Source organism: Pholcus phalangioides, unplaced genomic scaffold (assembly GCF_987345545.1).
Source record: "Pholcus phalangioides strain wild (caught in Gottingen) unplaced genomic scaffold, Ppha-v1.0 ptg000019l_1, whole genome shotgun sequence".
NCBI lineage: Eukaryota > Metazoa > Arthropoda > Arachnida > Araneae > Pholcidae > Pholcus > Pholcus phalangioides.
The window spans coordinates 4,521,278-4,537,366 of record NW_028301612.1 but is presented as its reverse complement, the minus strand read 5'-3'; the positions used below and the strand labels follow the sequence as shown (position 1 = coordinate 4,537,366).

General features: G+C 33.6%; 1 protein-coding gene across 2 annotated transcripts in view; it reads left to right on the top strand.

Annotated features, from left to right (window-relative positions):
* The window catches only part of mei-38 (meiotic 38), a 39,724-nt gene that overhangs the window by 22,236 nt on the left and 1,399 nt on the right, over nucleotides 1–16,089 (top strand). For both annotated transcript variants that reach the window (XM_089248189.1, XM_089248190.1), the window contains 5 exons: nucleotides 1,669–1,891; nucleotides 5,763–5,882; nucleotides 8,270–8,443; nucleotides 12,375–12,524; nucleotides 15,202–15,298. In XM_089248189.1, coding sequence (XP_089104315.1) covers nucleotides 1,669–1,891; nucleotides 5,763–5,882; nucleotides 8,270–8,443; nucleotides 12,375–12,524; nucleotides 15,202–15,298 — 764 coding nt within the window. The remainder of the gene's footprint in view (nucleotides 1–1,668; nucleotides 1,892–5,762; nucleotides 5,883–8,269; nucleotides 8,444–12,374; nucleotides 12,525–15,201; nucleotides 15,299–16,089) is intronic.

The following is a 16,089-nucleotide window of genomic DNA, read 5'->3' as shown; positions in this document are numbered from 1 at the left end:
TCTTAGGGACCCATTTGGTCCGTCCTAGAGCTTAATAAATATTATATATAATAAACGGCACGCTTGATTTATATTTATTTCATTTCATTCATTTTTTTTTTCTAGATATTTCAAATTTTTCCTTGGTTACCTATTTATATTTTCAATAAACCTTTCAAAATTCGTTATAGAGTTTGAGAATGTGAAGATTTCTTTCTTGAGATGTTTATTTATTCTAAGGTCTGATAATTTTTTTCCGAATTTGTTACAAATAGTTGGTCCTAAGTAATTTATACTTTTTTGAACAAGGTATTTGTTTGTTTTTGGAGTTATGTACAAGAAGTTGTATCTATTTGAGGTTCTATCGTTATTAGTTTTAAGAAATAAATTATGGTTTTTAGTCATAAAAATTATCATTTTATACACATAAATTTGTCTTAGATCAAGTATTAAAATTTCTGATTTCAGTAGATCTGGATTATTAAATAACATTACCTTACGTTTTATGCGATTATAGATGTTATTTAAATTCTTAATATTGTCGTGATAGGCACCTCCCCACACTGTAATAGCGTAAGTTACTCTTGATTGGATCCAGGCGTAGAAAATTGTTTTAAGGAGTTCCGGACTTACAATGTTTCTTAATCTATATAAAGCTGCAATTTGTTTTCTTATCGTATTACAAACATTGTTAGAATGGCTATTCCATTTTAGGTCGTCTTGTATAACTACACCTAAATAACTATATTCTCTTACTCTTTCTATGTGACTGCAAGAACAAATTTGGGAGGGGTATTTACAAACGTGTAATCTTAGTGATATTGGAGTTTCTGGTTTAATATCTCTAATTTTTAGACAGATGAATTTTGTTTTTTCTACGTTTGGAAGTAATTTATTTTTTGCTAGCCATGAGTTAATCTGTCTAAGGTCATCTTCAACTTCAGTTATCAAATGAGAAATATTTTTACCTTCAACATATAATACGGTGTCATCCGCGAAAGACACTATTCTACACTATTCTAATTTCAAAAACTAAGTGAATAACATGGAATCAGAAATAAGTAACTATATCTAGTAGTTAATTTTAAAACATCCCTGCCAGAATAATTAGTGAATTGTTCTTAATCGTTATTAAGTCATTCTGCTTATAAGGTTGCTTTTATTTGGTTACCCACAGGGGTGATATACTGAGATGTTAGATTTTTTTTAGTATTGCTGTTAATTTAATCATTTCTGCCTGGTTGTGCGATCCCCCATACTTTGCACCTGTCAAAAAATTAGAAAAGGCCTACATCATTCAAAAAAAAAAATATATATATATATACACAGTCAAACCTTGTTATCGTACGTCACTCCGCTTACTGGGTCATTTTTTGGAAGTCCCAATTGTCCTCAGGCAGGAATTGGCAAATCTATGGTGTACTCCGTTTAATAAGTCACTCCGCTTACTAAGTCAAATTTTTGCTCTCCCAAGAGTGACTCATTAACGAGGTTCGACTGTATATATATAACCTTTTGGGGGGGGGGGGGGTGATATCCGCTATACTGGGTACAGGATTTAAAAAAATTAAACTGGTCTTGCTATGCATAAAAATCTTTATGTGAAGAAGTGTTTCCTTTTAAAATGATTCCAATATGTTTTACATTGTATATTTAACATGTTTAAATGCATCCTTTGTGCTGTTGTAGATATAAATTTCACGCACAGCCGCTGGATCCAAGGATTCTTAGAGAGGCTCCTCATTTGCCCAGAGTGAGTGTCAAGCCTCCAACCATACCCTTGGGTGTTGAACTGGAGACAGAAAAAAGGCATGTCAAGCGTGTGAAAATTGGTGCTGACAATCAAACTGAGAATAAGCCCTATGAATTTCACGCCAGAGAAGTTCCAAAAAATATTCTGAAAGGACCTGTGGTAAATTTAATCAACTCATTCAATGCATGAAGTTTGACATATGCTCATATTTTATAGCTATAAGGTTTTTTCGTTGAATTGAGTGATTATAAACAATGATAACGAATGACAAAATTTTGTTGTTGTAAGATAGAGGTACAACTTTGTACTTATGTAACTCGATACAGATAAGGATGAGTCCAAACTTGTTCAGTTCATTAATTTAAGAGAAAAAGTCATGAGTCAACGAAACTGCTTAACTTAATGCTTATTCTTAGCCTGAAATTTTTCAACCACAATACAGTAAAACCTCTCTTTTGCGGGTACCGGTGGGACAAAAAAAAAGTTGTCTGTAAAAAAGGGGTGATGTTAATCAGTTGTTTGAAATGCATACTTTTATTATATAATGAGAAATTATTTGGATGTAGAAGAAGGGTGAAGGGCTGCCAAGTCTCCCGAATTTCTACTCTATCTCCCAGACCTACGAAAACTTATTTTATCTCCCAACTTTTGCCTGCGATTATGAAAAATCCCTACATTTCCCTTAAGGAAAACATTATTCCCAAAGAATTTATTTGAAAAAAAAAAACCTGTTATACTTCTCTCTCATAAGTGTTGTATAAATTATCACCATTTCATCAAATCACAAACGATATCATTTTTAAGGGAGAAAATACAAAATTTGCCAATCAGCGAACGTCAATCCAAAATTGGCGTGATCACGTGTATCTGCTTTATCCATATGTCCTGTTTCGTGCCCGATGGAGATTTTTTTGGTTTGCAAGATTTGATTTTTTTTGACAGGTAATGTAACTCAAGGACTTTAACTTACTGGTTGGCCATGATTAGCAATGGCTTGCACAGTGCCACAGTTTTTGCAATGGGAACATTTTCCTTTTACTAATTAAAAATCCCTAAAATGTTTTAAAAGATTCCATTTACATTTATTTTTGTACGGAATTTGGATCCGCCCGAAAACCTCCCTAATTCTCATTCTCCAAAGTTGGCATTCTATGTAAATGACTCTCATAGTAAAAATCACAATTTTTCTGTGCATTTGTATGTACAACATGTGGAAACAGGGCTCCCACTCGTCCTACTTTTCTTACTTTTTGGTAAAATGTCCTGCTTTCTAGTTTTTGTCCTACTTTTTTACAAAATCCCATCGACAAAAGTTGTTTAATTGATTTTAATTGAGCAGGAAATCATTGATGTATTGCCAAATATTACAAATGCTGGAGAAATTAATGATTCTGCCAAAGCAGAAATTGTATCATTTTTAAGGTAATTTGTAGGCGGAGGGGGGGGGGGGGGTTATGAGGACCATTTGGTTGATTAATTTTTCATTTTCTTGGTTTGAGGGTTCAACAAGTAGAGTAGTGGTTTAAAAATTATGTCTGAATGGAAAAATAATTTTGTATTTATTACTTCATGGTCTTGGACAGTAACTTTCATCATTCAAAATTATGGGGCAAATAGGTGAAATAACAGTTTGCGTTTCAAAGCAGTTGGATATATAGGCCTATTCTAGGTTTGGTGATTCTGATTTGATGTCTTCTGTATTGTTAAGGCATGAAGAGGCATAAACAATATTTACAATGTGCTCAGCGAAGAGCTAGAAATGGAAGTGCTTCATTTGTCAAAAATGATTACAATGGCATTGAACAGTAAAATATGAACAAAACAGTAAAATTAAAAAAATGAGCAACGCAGTAAAATTATCTGGTTCACCTGCCTTATTTACATCGGATCTTGTAATTTACACATTTTGCACTGCGCTTTTGAAAGTGGTCTCGAAAGAGCATCATTCTTAAAAAACGTATGTCTTCAAAATTTGCTATGCATTGTCAAAAAGAGTTGAGACAAGCTCTGCACTTTGGAAGGCTCCAAAAAAGAATGTAATATATATGAGGAAAGACAGCAAAGAATTATCTGTGGTTGCTAGTGCACTGTTTTGGCCAAAAATTGGTTTTGTAACCGTCGTTTGTCATTTTGTTTTGGCTTGAGTTAATTCAAAATTTAAAAAAAAATAATTTTAATTTCAATTAAAAAAAAATTTTTAGGAATTTTTTTTCCATTATGCTATGATTATGTTGTCTAAGGGGGTTACCCTCCCCCATCCTACTTTTTTAGTCCTGCGTTTTCCTACTTTTCTAATTTTTTGAGCGGGAGCCCTGCGGAAAGCATGATTTGATTGGAAATTCAGAAGCAAAAATCTATTTGCATAATTTTGAGTATATAATAAAAACATAAAGCTCTCATGAAAGACTGATTTGTTGACTATTCATGTTGGGGATAAGGAAATGCCTTTATGTTTAATAAATTGAGTAAAATGGTGCACACACACACACACACACAAGAAAATGTTGAGTATATTGAGTAAAAGATTCTTCATAAGAGTACAAAAAGAAAGTTTGCAATATATTGAAGGAATTAAAGAAGGTTTTTATAGTCTTTAAAAAGAATCATTTTCAAGTGCTTGAAATTTTTTTTTGGTGTGAATATCCTCTATCAATTTCCCCTTCGCCTGCTAAACCATTTTCCGCCAAGACAAAACCTAGCAGAGCAACAATAATGAGTTACAGGACAATGTTCAAAACAGGACCTATGATCATGTATACCTGAGGTATTTCCGTTTAAAAAGGTGTTTCTTAAAATCTGGCAGCAAAACATTTGGATTAAGATATTGCTTCAAAATATTTCAAGCTATTAAATTATGAATGTCAATTGCATATAGGTAGGCTGACCATATTTCTTTGATGGAAATACGAGAATTGAGATACAAAATTCGAAAAAAAATCCCCAATTGTTGCAATTATTGCTAAAACTGTCGAAAAATCATCAAAGGCTGAAAATGAAGCAGTAGATTTAAATTTAGATGCATGCTATTGAAAAAATAAATTTTAACATGACAAAAATGTGAGATGAATATTCATATTTAGTCATAATTATCATATTTATAGGTTGGAAAGTAATTTTTTTTAAACTTGCAGTAAAGAATAAAAATTCATATAAGCTTTGTGGGAAATGAATTTTTTGTAAAAAAAAAAAATCAGGATAGGATAACAAAATTACTTGAAAATATGAGAATGTTCCAGGAAATACACTATTACTTAACCATACATGCACCTCGTACACATTTCTCTATAGAATTTCTAATGCATTGCTACATGCCAGAATGCGAGTGTGTGTGTTGTGAAAAATTTTATCGTCAGTAAAGCTTGTGGGTAACACTTGTTATGCATAGTGCCACCATTTACCATAAATTTTTTTAACTTTGTAAATGTGTAGTGTAATGACTGAGTAATTGTACACTGTATGTCTGTCGCTCTCTATGTCGAAACTTTTCAGTAAGGAGATCGGGCATGAAATATGAGCAATATGGCTACTTTAAGTATATGATTGTGCTTTATGATTTTTCATTAAAGTATAAATTGCAACGCTGTTTCAAACAAATGATTTCTGTTTCAATGTCAATTTGTATGTTAAAATACAACGGGGTTTTTTTTAAAGAAAGACCTCCATATTATCTTAACTTAATATAGTTTGCACGTTAAAATGAACTATTTTAAAAATTATACACCTTTATTAAATTAGAATTTAAAACTTGAAATTAAAAATGAGTGATGTTAAATATAAATTTGAAAAAATAAATTCATTTATATTTGATTTCTTGAAAAAAATACTTTTTTACAAATATACCCCTTAAAATTTTGGGGAGGGGGAGTGAAATTACTCTTCAAAATTATATTGTATCAATATGTTGGCATGTCTGCACTAACAATCATTAATAACAATTCATGATTGGCAATTGAGACTTATTTTTATGGAGGGAAAAATTCTGATTATGTTACTAATATTTATAATAGTTATCACTTGATTTTAACTTTAGGGCATCAAGGAGAAAGAATTCAAGAAATTGACAGAGCCGAAGTCACCAGCATTTCTTCTGAAAATGAGGAACGAGAACAACAATCTGCATCATTCTCGTTATTCTAACACTTCAATGATGGTAAACTGTTACTATAAGAAATTAATGTTTTTTCAGGCTTAACAAATATCAAGTTGCCATGGCAACTAGAAAAACTTGTATTGGCCCTCAAAACGTTCTATCTATGATCTTTAAATATTACTAAATTTAAATCTGAAAGCTACACAAAATTTTTTGAAATTCATTTTTGTTCAAATATACTTTGCTTCTTACAAATCTGCCTGGTCTGTGCATTTTCTTTTATTTGTCAAGCTCTGTTTTTAAGCATCTTATTTTTATTTTATGCTAAGCTAAAGCTCGTGGAAATAGTAGCAATCAAGTTCTGCTTTTACTCAAAGTTTTGATTCTGACAAAAGGATTCAAATTTGACAACCTTCGAACAGCAAGTTCCCTTTCAAATGATGATCTCTTGCCTCCTTCCTAACCTTTAATGTTTCTTTCCTCAGTCTATAAATTTGGTTTGTTTGTTGGTCTTTTCCTCTAGATCAGTGTTTCTTAACCTTTTAAAGCTCATGACCCCCTATGGATCACATTTTTTCCTCGTGGCCCCCTGTCCTATCCAGGGCCAACATACCCTCATCCAAGAGTGAGATACTTTCTATTTTTTTATTATGAATGAAATTTTAATAAATCAAATCAATCTCTGGAATCCTGGCTGAGCACGGATTCAAATGGTGGATTATCATCTCTCCCATGAGTCAAATTATAAGGTAAAAACAGTCTCTGTAAAATAAGGTAGGATCCAATGAACTTGCATGATAAATCTACCCTACCAGCACATCAACTGTTGCTCTGGCACCCCTCCATACTTAGCTGGAAGTAACAGCTTACATATGAAAATCACAGTACCAGATCCCATAAAGTGCAGTACCCTCCCTCCACTATAGACATGAAGACCCGGGTCATGCCCACATAGACCCAAGAGTTAAGATGCCCCTGGTTCTATGGACGGATCTGATGAATTCTGAAAATAGTAATATTTTTCAACTATGTTTCACTTTTAAAGCTTTTCTCTTCACAGCTCTCTATGACTTTCTTTACCACCTGTCCTTTAGTGTGTTCGCCCTTGAAAAATTTGTTATAATCTGCTTGTACGGGTGAGAGACATGTCTGATAAATACCTATGTGTGTGACTGTTGCATGACTGCTTCACCAAACATAGTGGATACAAAAAATGGCGGAAAAGATGACAACGACACTCGGTTAGACTTGTCAGCCAAATCCTGTTCTGTCATCCCCAAGGATGATGAGCTACTACTACTTCACCAAACACCAACTCTGGCCATATCGCTACATTGCAATTTACTGCCATTAGTGAGATGGGTTGGAAGTGAAGGCACTGTCTATCGGTGGTCGCCGTAGTTCATTAGGGAAAATATCTTATCTATATCCTCCCTTGGGTTCGAACCCGGGACCCTGACAGTAACCTTCACGATGGTAGACGAGCACCTTACCACCATGCCACTCGGGCACTTGTTGCATGACTGACTCTTCTATTTTTTTGGGCTCTGAATCCAAATTATGAAAGATTAAAACCATGTCATAAAGGATATGTTGTGTAATATGTATTCATAATGAATTACTTTTTTTTTTACAAGAATTTTCAAACAGGCTGATTTGTATTTTCATGTTCAAAATCGTCACTTTTCTGTCATCACTTCGAAATCGGGGGGTCTGTCCAACCAAAATTTAGATTCGGACCGTTCACAAAATTCTGAATCTGAAAAACTTACCCTTCACAAAATAGAAATAAATGAAACCATAAATTTGGTTTTTTTTTCTTTGTGATAGGTTAATTAATAGATTATTTCACTTTCCTCGTAATTGACAACCCGTTTCACAAAAATAAGGAAAATGTTCATAAAAACAGGACCCTACGAAAATGTCTGAATAGATCCCCCTGAAAATATGGAAGACAGATGGCAGCATTTCTTAATCTGCAAAGGTTATCTCTGACAACATAAATAACGTAAGGGCCACACATGCACTCAGGACACACACATTTTGACATATACCAATTTATTAAAAATTCCTCAGAATTTCTACGAATTGCGTGTACAATGAAGGTTTTACTGTTTACCCTTTGATATTAAATTGCACATATAAAGTTGCATGTATGCAATTAATCATTGCAGTTTTATTGTTATTTTCTAAAATTTGATACATTTTCATTGCAGCTACTCGCATAAAAAAAAACAACATAATTTTATTCCATCCAAATATTAAATTCTAATTTTTGAAAGCTAATTTTTTTTCTTCCAACTTTTAATGCAATGACCTCCAGATACGACATCAGTTTTTTGGAATTTATGAGTCATGAGTTTTGACTATTTGTTTGCACTTTTTTTTACTTGTCTCATTTCATGATTATTCACTATTCTATCACAAATTCATTAACATTTTCTCAGACTCCTTACCTCTTCAAAGCATCAGAAGTTCCAAAGTTTCAAACACCATTCAAACCTCATATTGAAAAGAAGAAACAAACATCTGTAGAGCCTTTTAGTTTCCATGAAAAAGATAGAGAACGAATGATAAAGAAAGAAAAGAAAGTCCAACTGGAATTGGAGAGAGAAAAGCAAGTAAGTAGTATTTCTCTTTATGAGCCTATAAGCATCATTAGACAAATTATTTTTCTTTAATTGTGTTTGTTTTTTCCCTTCAAACAAGCTGCTTGAATTCAAATTTTTTTCTCCCATTATTTATAGTCTACACAATTTTAATTCACTAACAGTGGTAATCCACGATAATTTACTGGGAGTTTATAGGTCTGATAAGATATGCTTGGACTCCTCTTTCAACAAAAGAGTGCAGGTGGTAGAACAAATATTTCATTGAAAAAAGGGGGTGATACTAGAAATATGTATTTATCTGACCTGTTGGTTACAATTTTTTTTTTTTTTTGATCCATTGTCATTCTGATAATAAGGTCAGAATACACGATAGAATACTTAGTCAAGTTCCTCAGACTACTCATTGGTAATTTGATTAGTATGCCAAATTATTCTGATGCAACCATGAATATGATCAGTTTTCATGGCTGAAAATTTTCAAAAATGTACTGGCTATCAATCATATTACTGCTGTCAGACCACACAAGGCCTGGGCTCTGTCCCTTTCAGGATATTGGTCCTTTACTTTTATGAGTTGGGCCATGCTGGGGAAAATCGTACTACTACTAGAACCGTGTGGTTCTCCCAGATTGTCATTCGTCTCAACCCCTAGCAGTGAGGAGTGCATGGAGGAGATCACCGCGTCTTCACCCTGACTGTTCGCTGGTGGCACTGTTTGCAAGCAAGGAGCAGTATGAATCCCAAATTAATGAAGTCCCGGAGAAATTTTAAAAGATCTTCAACAGTGATCAAAAGCGAATTAGACAGTGTATTGAACTGCCCGAGTGCAATGGGGCGCTCTGCCCTTCCGTCATACAATCCTTGATCAATCAAATTTCTGATTGTGCCTTTTGCGATATGATTTTATACAACTTTCTATGATTATTTATTATCCGTGCCCATTGCACTTTGATTTGAGCTTGATTAATTTGATTCTTTGATTTACGTAATTTTTGATTTCCTTGCACTATATGTAATTTTTGACATATCAATAAATTTTGGTTTTACCGGAGATGCCCTGGTCTCTTCCCCCCTGAGGGGGGGCCGAAGTGCTTACGTTGCTTCTTGCGACAGAGCCTGGGTGTCTCACGGTTTCTCCAGCGCATGGGTCCAGAACCGACTCCTTAAAAGTGGATTCATCTTACTTACTCAGTAGCAGAGTTAAAGGTTGTTAGCATCTTTTGGAGTTTTTATGGAATTTACATCTTTTTAGGTTCTTATGGGGCATTTTAGCTTTTAAAAACTAAGTTGCTTTGGCGTAGCAGTTGTAATCATACGTATGTAAAAGTGGTAAGCAAACACTTGATTGTGGACATACTAAAAGTCTGCCTACACAATGTCTGTGATTAATTGCTACATTGAATATTTTGGGGGGGGGGGGGAGATATATGCTCTTAACTTATTGACACAAATAATATTCTTTTTCTCTTAAATGATAGAAAAGAACTAATTTTTTTATATTATGAAATACACCGTATATTTATTCGCATATTTGACAAGACAGTATGTTATAAAGCATGTGCAAATTAGATTTATTAATTCAATTTCTGATTTTGTTTATCACAGATAATAGCATATGATTTCTTAAGTGAGGCGACACAAGCGCAGGATGAAGTAAATCAGGATTAGTGATGTTCGCCAAAAAATTAAAATGATTAATTTCACTTTTCCCTAAATTTTTAAGGGAAAGTTTTGTAAAAAGCAGAGTATTTTTGTTAATGAAAAACAAAGAAATAACTCTTACAAAAATACCTAAAATTTGAAGGAATCTTAATCCTAAGTGAATTTATTTAGAGCAGCGGGTCTCAACCGGTGCTCCATGGAGCCCTTGGGGCTCCTTGTGCGCTTTTCAGGGGCTCCGCGGCCGCTGAAGGAAAATTAAAAAAAAAGTCATTTAAAAAAAATATTTATCATTATTTTAGAATAATAAAAATAAATCAGTAATTTTGCTGAATAAGTAAAAAATAGGTCTACGGGGCTCCGCCATAGAAATTATTTGCCCAAAAGGGCTCTGCTAGTCAAAATCGTCGAGAACCGCTGATGTAGAGTAAAACTGCAAACAGCAAACATTTTGGAGTATTTCTGAATAAATTCTGGGATGCTTAGAATGGTATTGCAAAATACCGCAGGTGTTTAAACACCCTCTGCACCCCCTGGCTCTAACACTACTGTTGAGATCCCTGTGTCTGGCCCAGGACCCTGAAAATCATGGGGGGGGGGGAGACCAAAAGCATTGTTCCTGAAATTAGGTCTTTCGTGGATTATGAATTTTCATTAATGCTGGAACTATTTCTCTCATTAGTTTCCAATTATTTTATTCATTTTTTAAAAATTAATTTCAAGTTATTTTACTTCTGATCCTGAGTTATCATTTTCAATCACACAAAATTATTTGTTTTGGAGTTATTTCTTAAATTAATTACATTTTTTCATTGTTTTCATCAAAAAATCTGGCAACCATACTGATAGTCAGTTTGGCAGATTCTAATACATTTCAAGATAATACTCAGAAAGTCATGAATTTTTTAGGCATGCAGCAAAAACACATCTTAATCTAGAATACAGGAATTCATTATTATTCAAAATTTTGTGGGTTGTTATAATCAGAGTGTGCATTAGGAACAGTGCTGTGCCCTCTGAAAACAGTGGTTTGCTCAACTTAATTTTTTTTTTGTACATTTGTGCATTTCTGCTCGTAGAAAAATCAGACAATACCTAGCTTTCTTTTATTAACGTAATCTATTTGCTATGATTTTTGTAATTATTTCTGAACCGATTGGCATTTTATAAATGTTTTGTAGACATTCATTCACACAAGTTAAATCTTTAAGATGAAGTCATTTATTATTTCAGCCCTTCCGGAGAATATTCTCTGAAAGATTATTATGGAGAATTTTATTTCTGTAGTGCAAACTACAATGGGACCTCTCAAATCCAGACTCCTTGGGAACTAGGGGATTCTGGATTATGGACCCATTTTTGTTTATTTCCCAAGTTATATTTAAAGCAGTAATGTACTTCTTTGAGCAATTTGATTCACTTCCTTGGGAAAAAATTTATAAAGCAGTATTATAAATACTTATAGTAGCAAATAATTTAATTAAAAACCTAATTACTAATTTACAAATATTACTTGTCATCCATTACAAAAAAATCCTTCTTTAAAGCATCTTTTGTAGTCATTGCTCGAATCCTGGGAAGAAAAACTGAAAAATAATATTTTGGTTTCTGAAGATCGTATAAACAGTAGATTTTCTGATTTCATTAGGGGGAAGGTCTGTGCTCTAAGCTTTTTAAAAGTTCACCTTTCTCATGCATACATAAATCATTGGGTTTCTGTCTCCAGCTTGTACCTCCCACATAAAATTGTCTTCAGAGGAAAAATATATAATCTCTAGTCACACTGACCTAAGATCCCACCTGGGTTGGATACCAAATCTTAACTCTTGGTTGCTCAGCGGTAAAAATTGCATCTGTTCACTTCAAGCATCTGCTATACAACCCCTCGCAATATGAATGCTTTCTGTCTCTCCTTGTGATGCCTAGCATTCATCTTTCCACGTTTTTGGTATGTTCAAAAATTCGTATAGAAAAAAAAATAAAATGTTGGACAAGTTCAGAAACACCAAGGTTAATTGTACCACGTGGAGAAATGAATAAAGAGTAGTTCTTTTTATCAGAGTTGACTGATTTGGGTAAAGAACATTGCAAGTCCCTGGTTCAAAAAAAAAATCGACTGAAGTGTCTGGATTTAGGAGGTCTTATTGTATCTATACTAATTATTAATTTGTATCTAGTGATTTATTGGTAAAATTCATTAATGATGATCATTTACCAAGGTAGTTTGATGAAATATGTAGCAAGCATTCAAATTGTGATGTTTTTATTTCATCTTGTTCAGATGAGAGAATTTCACGCAAATCCTATTCCTACATCTGTTCTGAACTCTAAGAAAGCAGAGATTCCTGTTCATCTGAAGAAAAGAGGGACAAAGCCCAAGGAATTCTCATTCCACGTTGACAAGATAAACAGGAGTAGGAAAGACTCTGAAGTGAGTTGAACTTTTTTTATATTGGCATATTAAAAATTTTTAAATAAAATTCCAATATTCCTTAGTGGAATTAATAAAAGTCTAGCTAGCAAAATGTCTGTTCTTTGTTTCCAGTTTTAGGTGTATTTTGGTGAGGTGGTTGTTGGTATGAACAAAATTAGAGGGGGGGGGGGTAAATACAAAGGAATATATGAATGGTCTTTGAGTAAATGATGTCTGACGTGTAATTGATTTGGAAAATGTTTCTTACATATCAAGACTATGCTGTACTTTTTTTGGGGCTATTGCCCTGTTTAAAGCATAACTACATTTAAAAAAAAGATCCAAGTGTAACTGATGCAAAGGAACGGCTTCAATATATGGTCCACTGCGGTTGGCGATTTCTTTTTACAATAATTCGCCAAGGCCATTATAATGACGCTGAGTTGCCGTATTTGTTCTAGATCTTTTTTATCCGCTAGTTTTTTTTTGTTTTTTTTTTTCGTTGCGACCAAGTCTTTTGAAATTTCAAGCCATGGATCATGTGGATTAATTCGCTTTCCCGTGGTCAGGTTAGGTGTATTCGTTCCAATTAATTTTTTATTCTTATTTATTTATCATTTGTTGTCATGCCTTTGTTAAGGGTTGTAAGGAAATTTCAGGATATCATTTATAACAACCGTTGTTTATTTATAAGAATCTGGATACCCAGAAAGAGTCCTGGTTTTAATTTTTTATGTTTAGTATAAATGTACTTATTTATACAGCATGCAGGACCGTTGGTTATTTAAAAGAGTGGATACCTTATGTTGTTTTGATGTTTAGTCTTAGATAGAATATGTTTATTATATTTCTCTTGTGTTTCATGATATTTTTCATATTTGAATGGGTTTTTATTGTTTTCTAAGCTGTTTTTGGTGCCTGTAGTGTCTAACAGCTTGGAGGACTTTTGCTCGAGTCGTCTGACATGTTTGGCACTGATAAAAGTCACTGAAAATCGTCAAGGTGGACAGTATATCGAAGCTGTTTTGATGCAGATATCACTTGTGGAAAGTATACTGATCAAAAACGAAATAAACTTTTCTTTAGAATTGGAATGCTAGATTTTTCTCGTTCTCTCCCGTTTTGTATAGCAAGAGGCATCACAGTTTGTATAGTCTCAGGCCTTGTTCAATTTCTTGTTCAAATTTTTACAATGTTTGTAGGTTTCAATCACCTTGTGATTCAAACATAGCAGTCAAGCTTCCAGAATTTCTGCTTTATCTCTTAGACTCTCAAAAAAATCATCTTGAATTTTGACTGGTCCCTACTTTGAGGAAGAGAAATTGTTTCCAAACTATTTACTCAGGAAAAAGACTTGCTCTTGTTTCAGTTCCTGAAATGACATCGAGTGATGTAAATTATTGCCATTTCATCAAATAACCAAAAAAATTTTAATGGGGGGGGGGGCAAAATTTGCCATATAGCCAGTGTCGATTAAACATTTTGATATCTGAAATTGTGAGATGACTTGTATCTGCTTCGACTATATGTCCCATTTTGGACGTGGTGGAGACTTTTTGTTGGCATGAAAGTATTTAAGAATATTAAACACAAATAATTTTACCTACCGGTCAGTGATGATTAGGAACCTGGTGCTAATTACAATGGCTTGCACAATGTCATATTTTCGGGAGGGGGCCCCAAAAATATAACGTGGGGGGGGGGAATCCCTACAATTTTATTCATTTATGAAAAATTCTTGTATTGTTTTTCAAAAATCTTGGTTATATTTACAGAATACATACAGAATTCGGACCTTGCACAAAAACCTCTCTAATTCTCATTCTCCAAGGGTGTTAGCTATGGTATTGGTTTGTTTGAATAATAACTGAATAACTAAATGAATGTTGTTGATACGTTGTTTGAAAGCATTCACCTCTGCTGACTTATTATACTGCCTAAGCAGCAACTTTTATCTTATGTCACATGTATTTTCATTCTTCTTTTTGTGATTTTACTGAATCATTTGTTGTTGAGCAAATGTATACATCTCTGGCTAACCATGATAAACTTATTGCTGGGTTGGTCGTCAAATTATGAAAACAATTAGGTGGCAGCTGAATCCCATGGTAGCTGAGTGTGTAATAAAACAAAGTTCACTTGATTACCTACCTGGCGGAAATATGGATTACCATACTTTGATTAATCTCATCACTTTCAACTACCAGTGCTGCTCGCTTCCTTGCATGTGTTGTTCTCAACACATTGTTGATGGTATACTGTGAAAAACTGTGGATTTTCTATATTGGCATATACATTTTTTTACATTTCATCCGAGAATTTTATCTAGTGGTCAGATTATGGCAGTATTGTGTTTTTGGTACTGCCAATTCATATGGCATGACAATACCCATATGGCAGTTCTTCAGTGCGAAATATTTTGTCACGCAATAAACTAGATTCTTTTCAAGGCTAAGAATTGGCACTTATGTATCTGGGTCTAGTGTATTCTCATTTAGACATTTTAATATATTTTTACCACACAGCATCTGCTGCAGATGAAATTACTGGTTATTTGTAAGCCTGGAGATAGTATATATAGCATTGTTGTGGATATACTGAATAGTCCAGACGTATTCTTGTGGTTCACAAATTTTTGACTTGATAATGTAATTTTTTTTCTTAATTGTTATAAAGTATTATATCTGTTTTACAGGTAGATAATGTGGAATCGTTCAGATTCAAAGCAGGACCACCCAGTGTCCTGAAGAAAGCTCCATTCAAACCAAAAAAGCCTCCCAAAAGACCAATTGGTAAGAAGTTCTATTTATATCTTCATTTTGATATAATTTGTGTATACATTGTATTATATTGTCGCTGTTCATACAAAATTTCATGTGTCAAAATTCTTAAATTTTTTGTGTGACTGAAACCTTCACATGTGATTCAGTGTTCTGTAAAAATGTCATATTTCTGATCAATAGAAAGACCAATATGGTATTTTTACAGAACAGAGAAACACACATGAAGAAACTTGTGTTAATATGAGAAAAAAATAGAGCATTTTGAAACATGGCAGTTTGCATGAATGGGGAGCTAATATTCAATGCATGGCCATCATTTAACCATTTGGTTAATTAGCCTGCCAAGGTTTGAAAAGACACCTCGCTTCTTGTACATCCTGGTTATAATTAAAGTAACAGTACTCAGACCTATGTAGTGGCCATTCTGGTAGATGCGTGTTGTTGAAACTGGGCATATAGGTTATATGGCCCATGGGCAAAATGCAATTTTTAAAAATTAAATTTTCAACCACCAGGTGAAAAAGTGCATTTTTTTGTTTCATTTTTCTTTTCCCCCCATAGTCCGTATAATGTATGCTGTTTCAACGAAATACGTTCATCAGAATAGGAGCTATATAGGTTTGAGTAGTATCAGTTTGATGACACTACTCAAAACTGTATAGCAGAAAACTTTTGTGAAGGTAAAATACTGAAACTCTGAAAACATTTGGAAGATACATTTCAAGATATTGAATTATGTATACTTCTTTCTTCGGGAGTTTTCTGTAGTAGTAAGAGTTTAATGTAGGAAATTTTTCTAG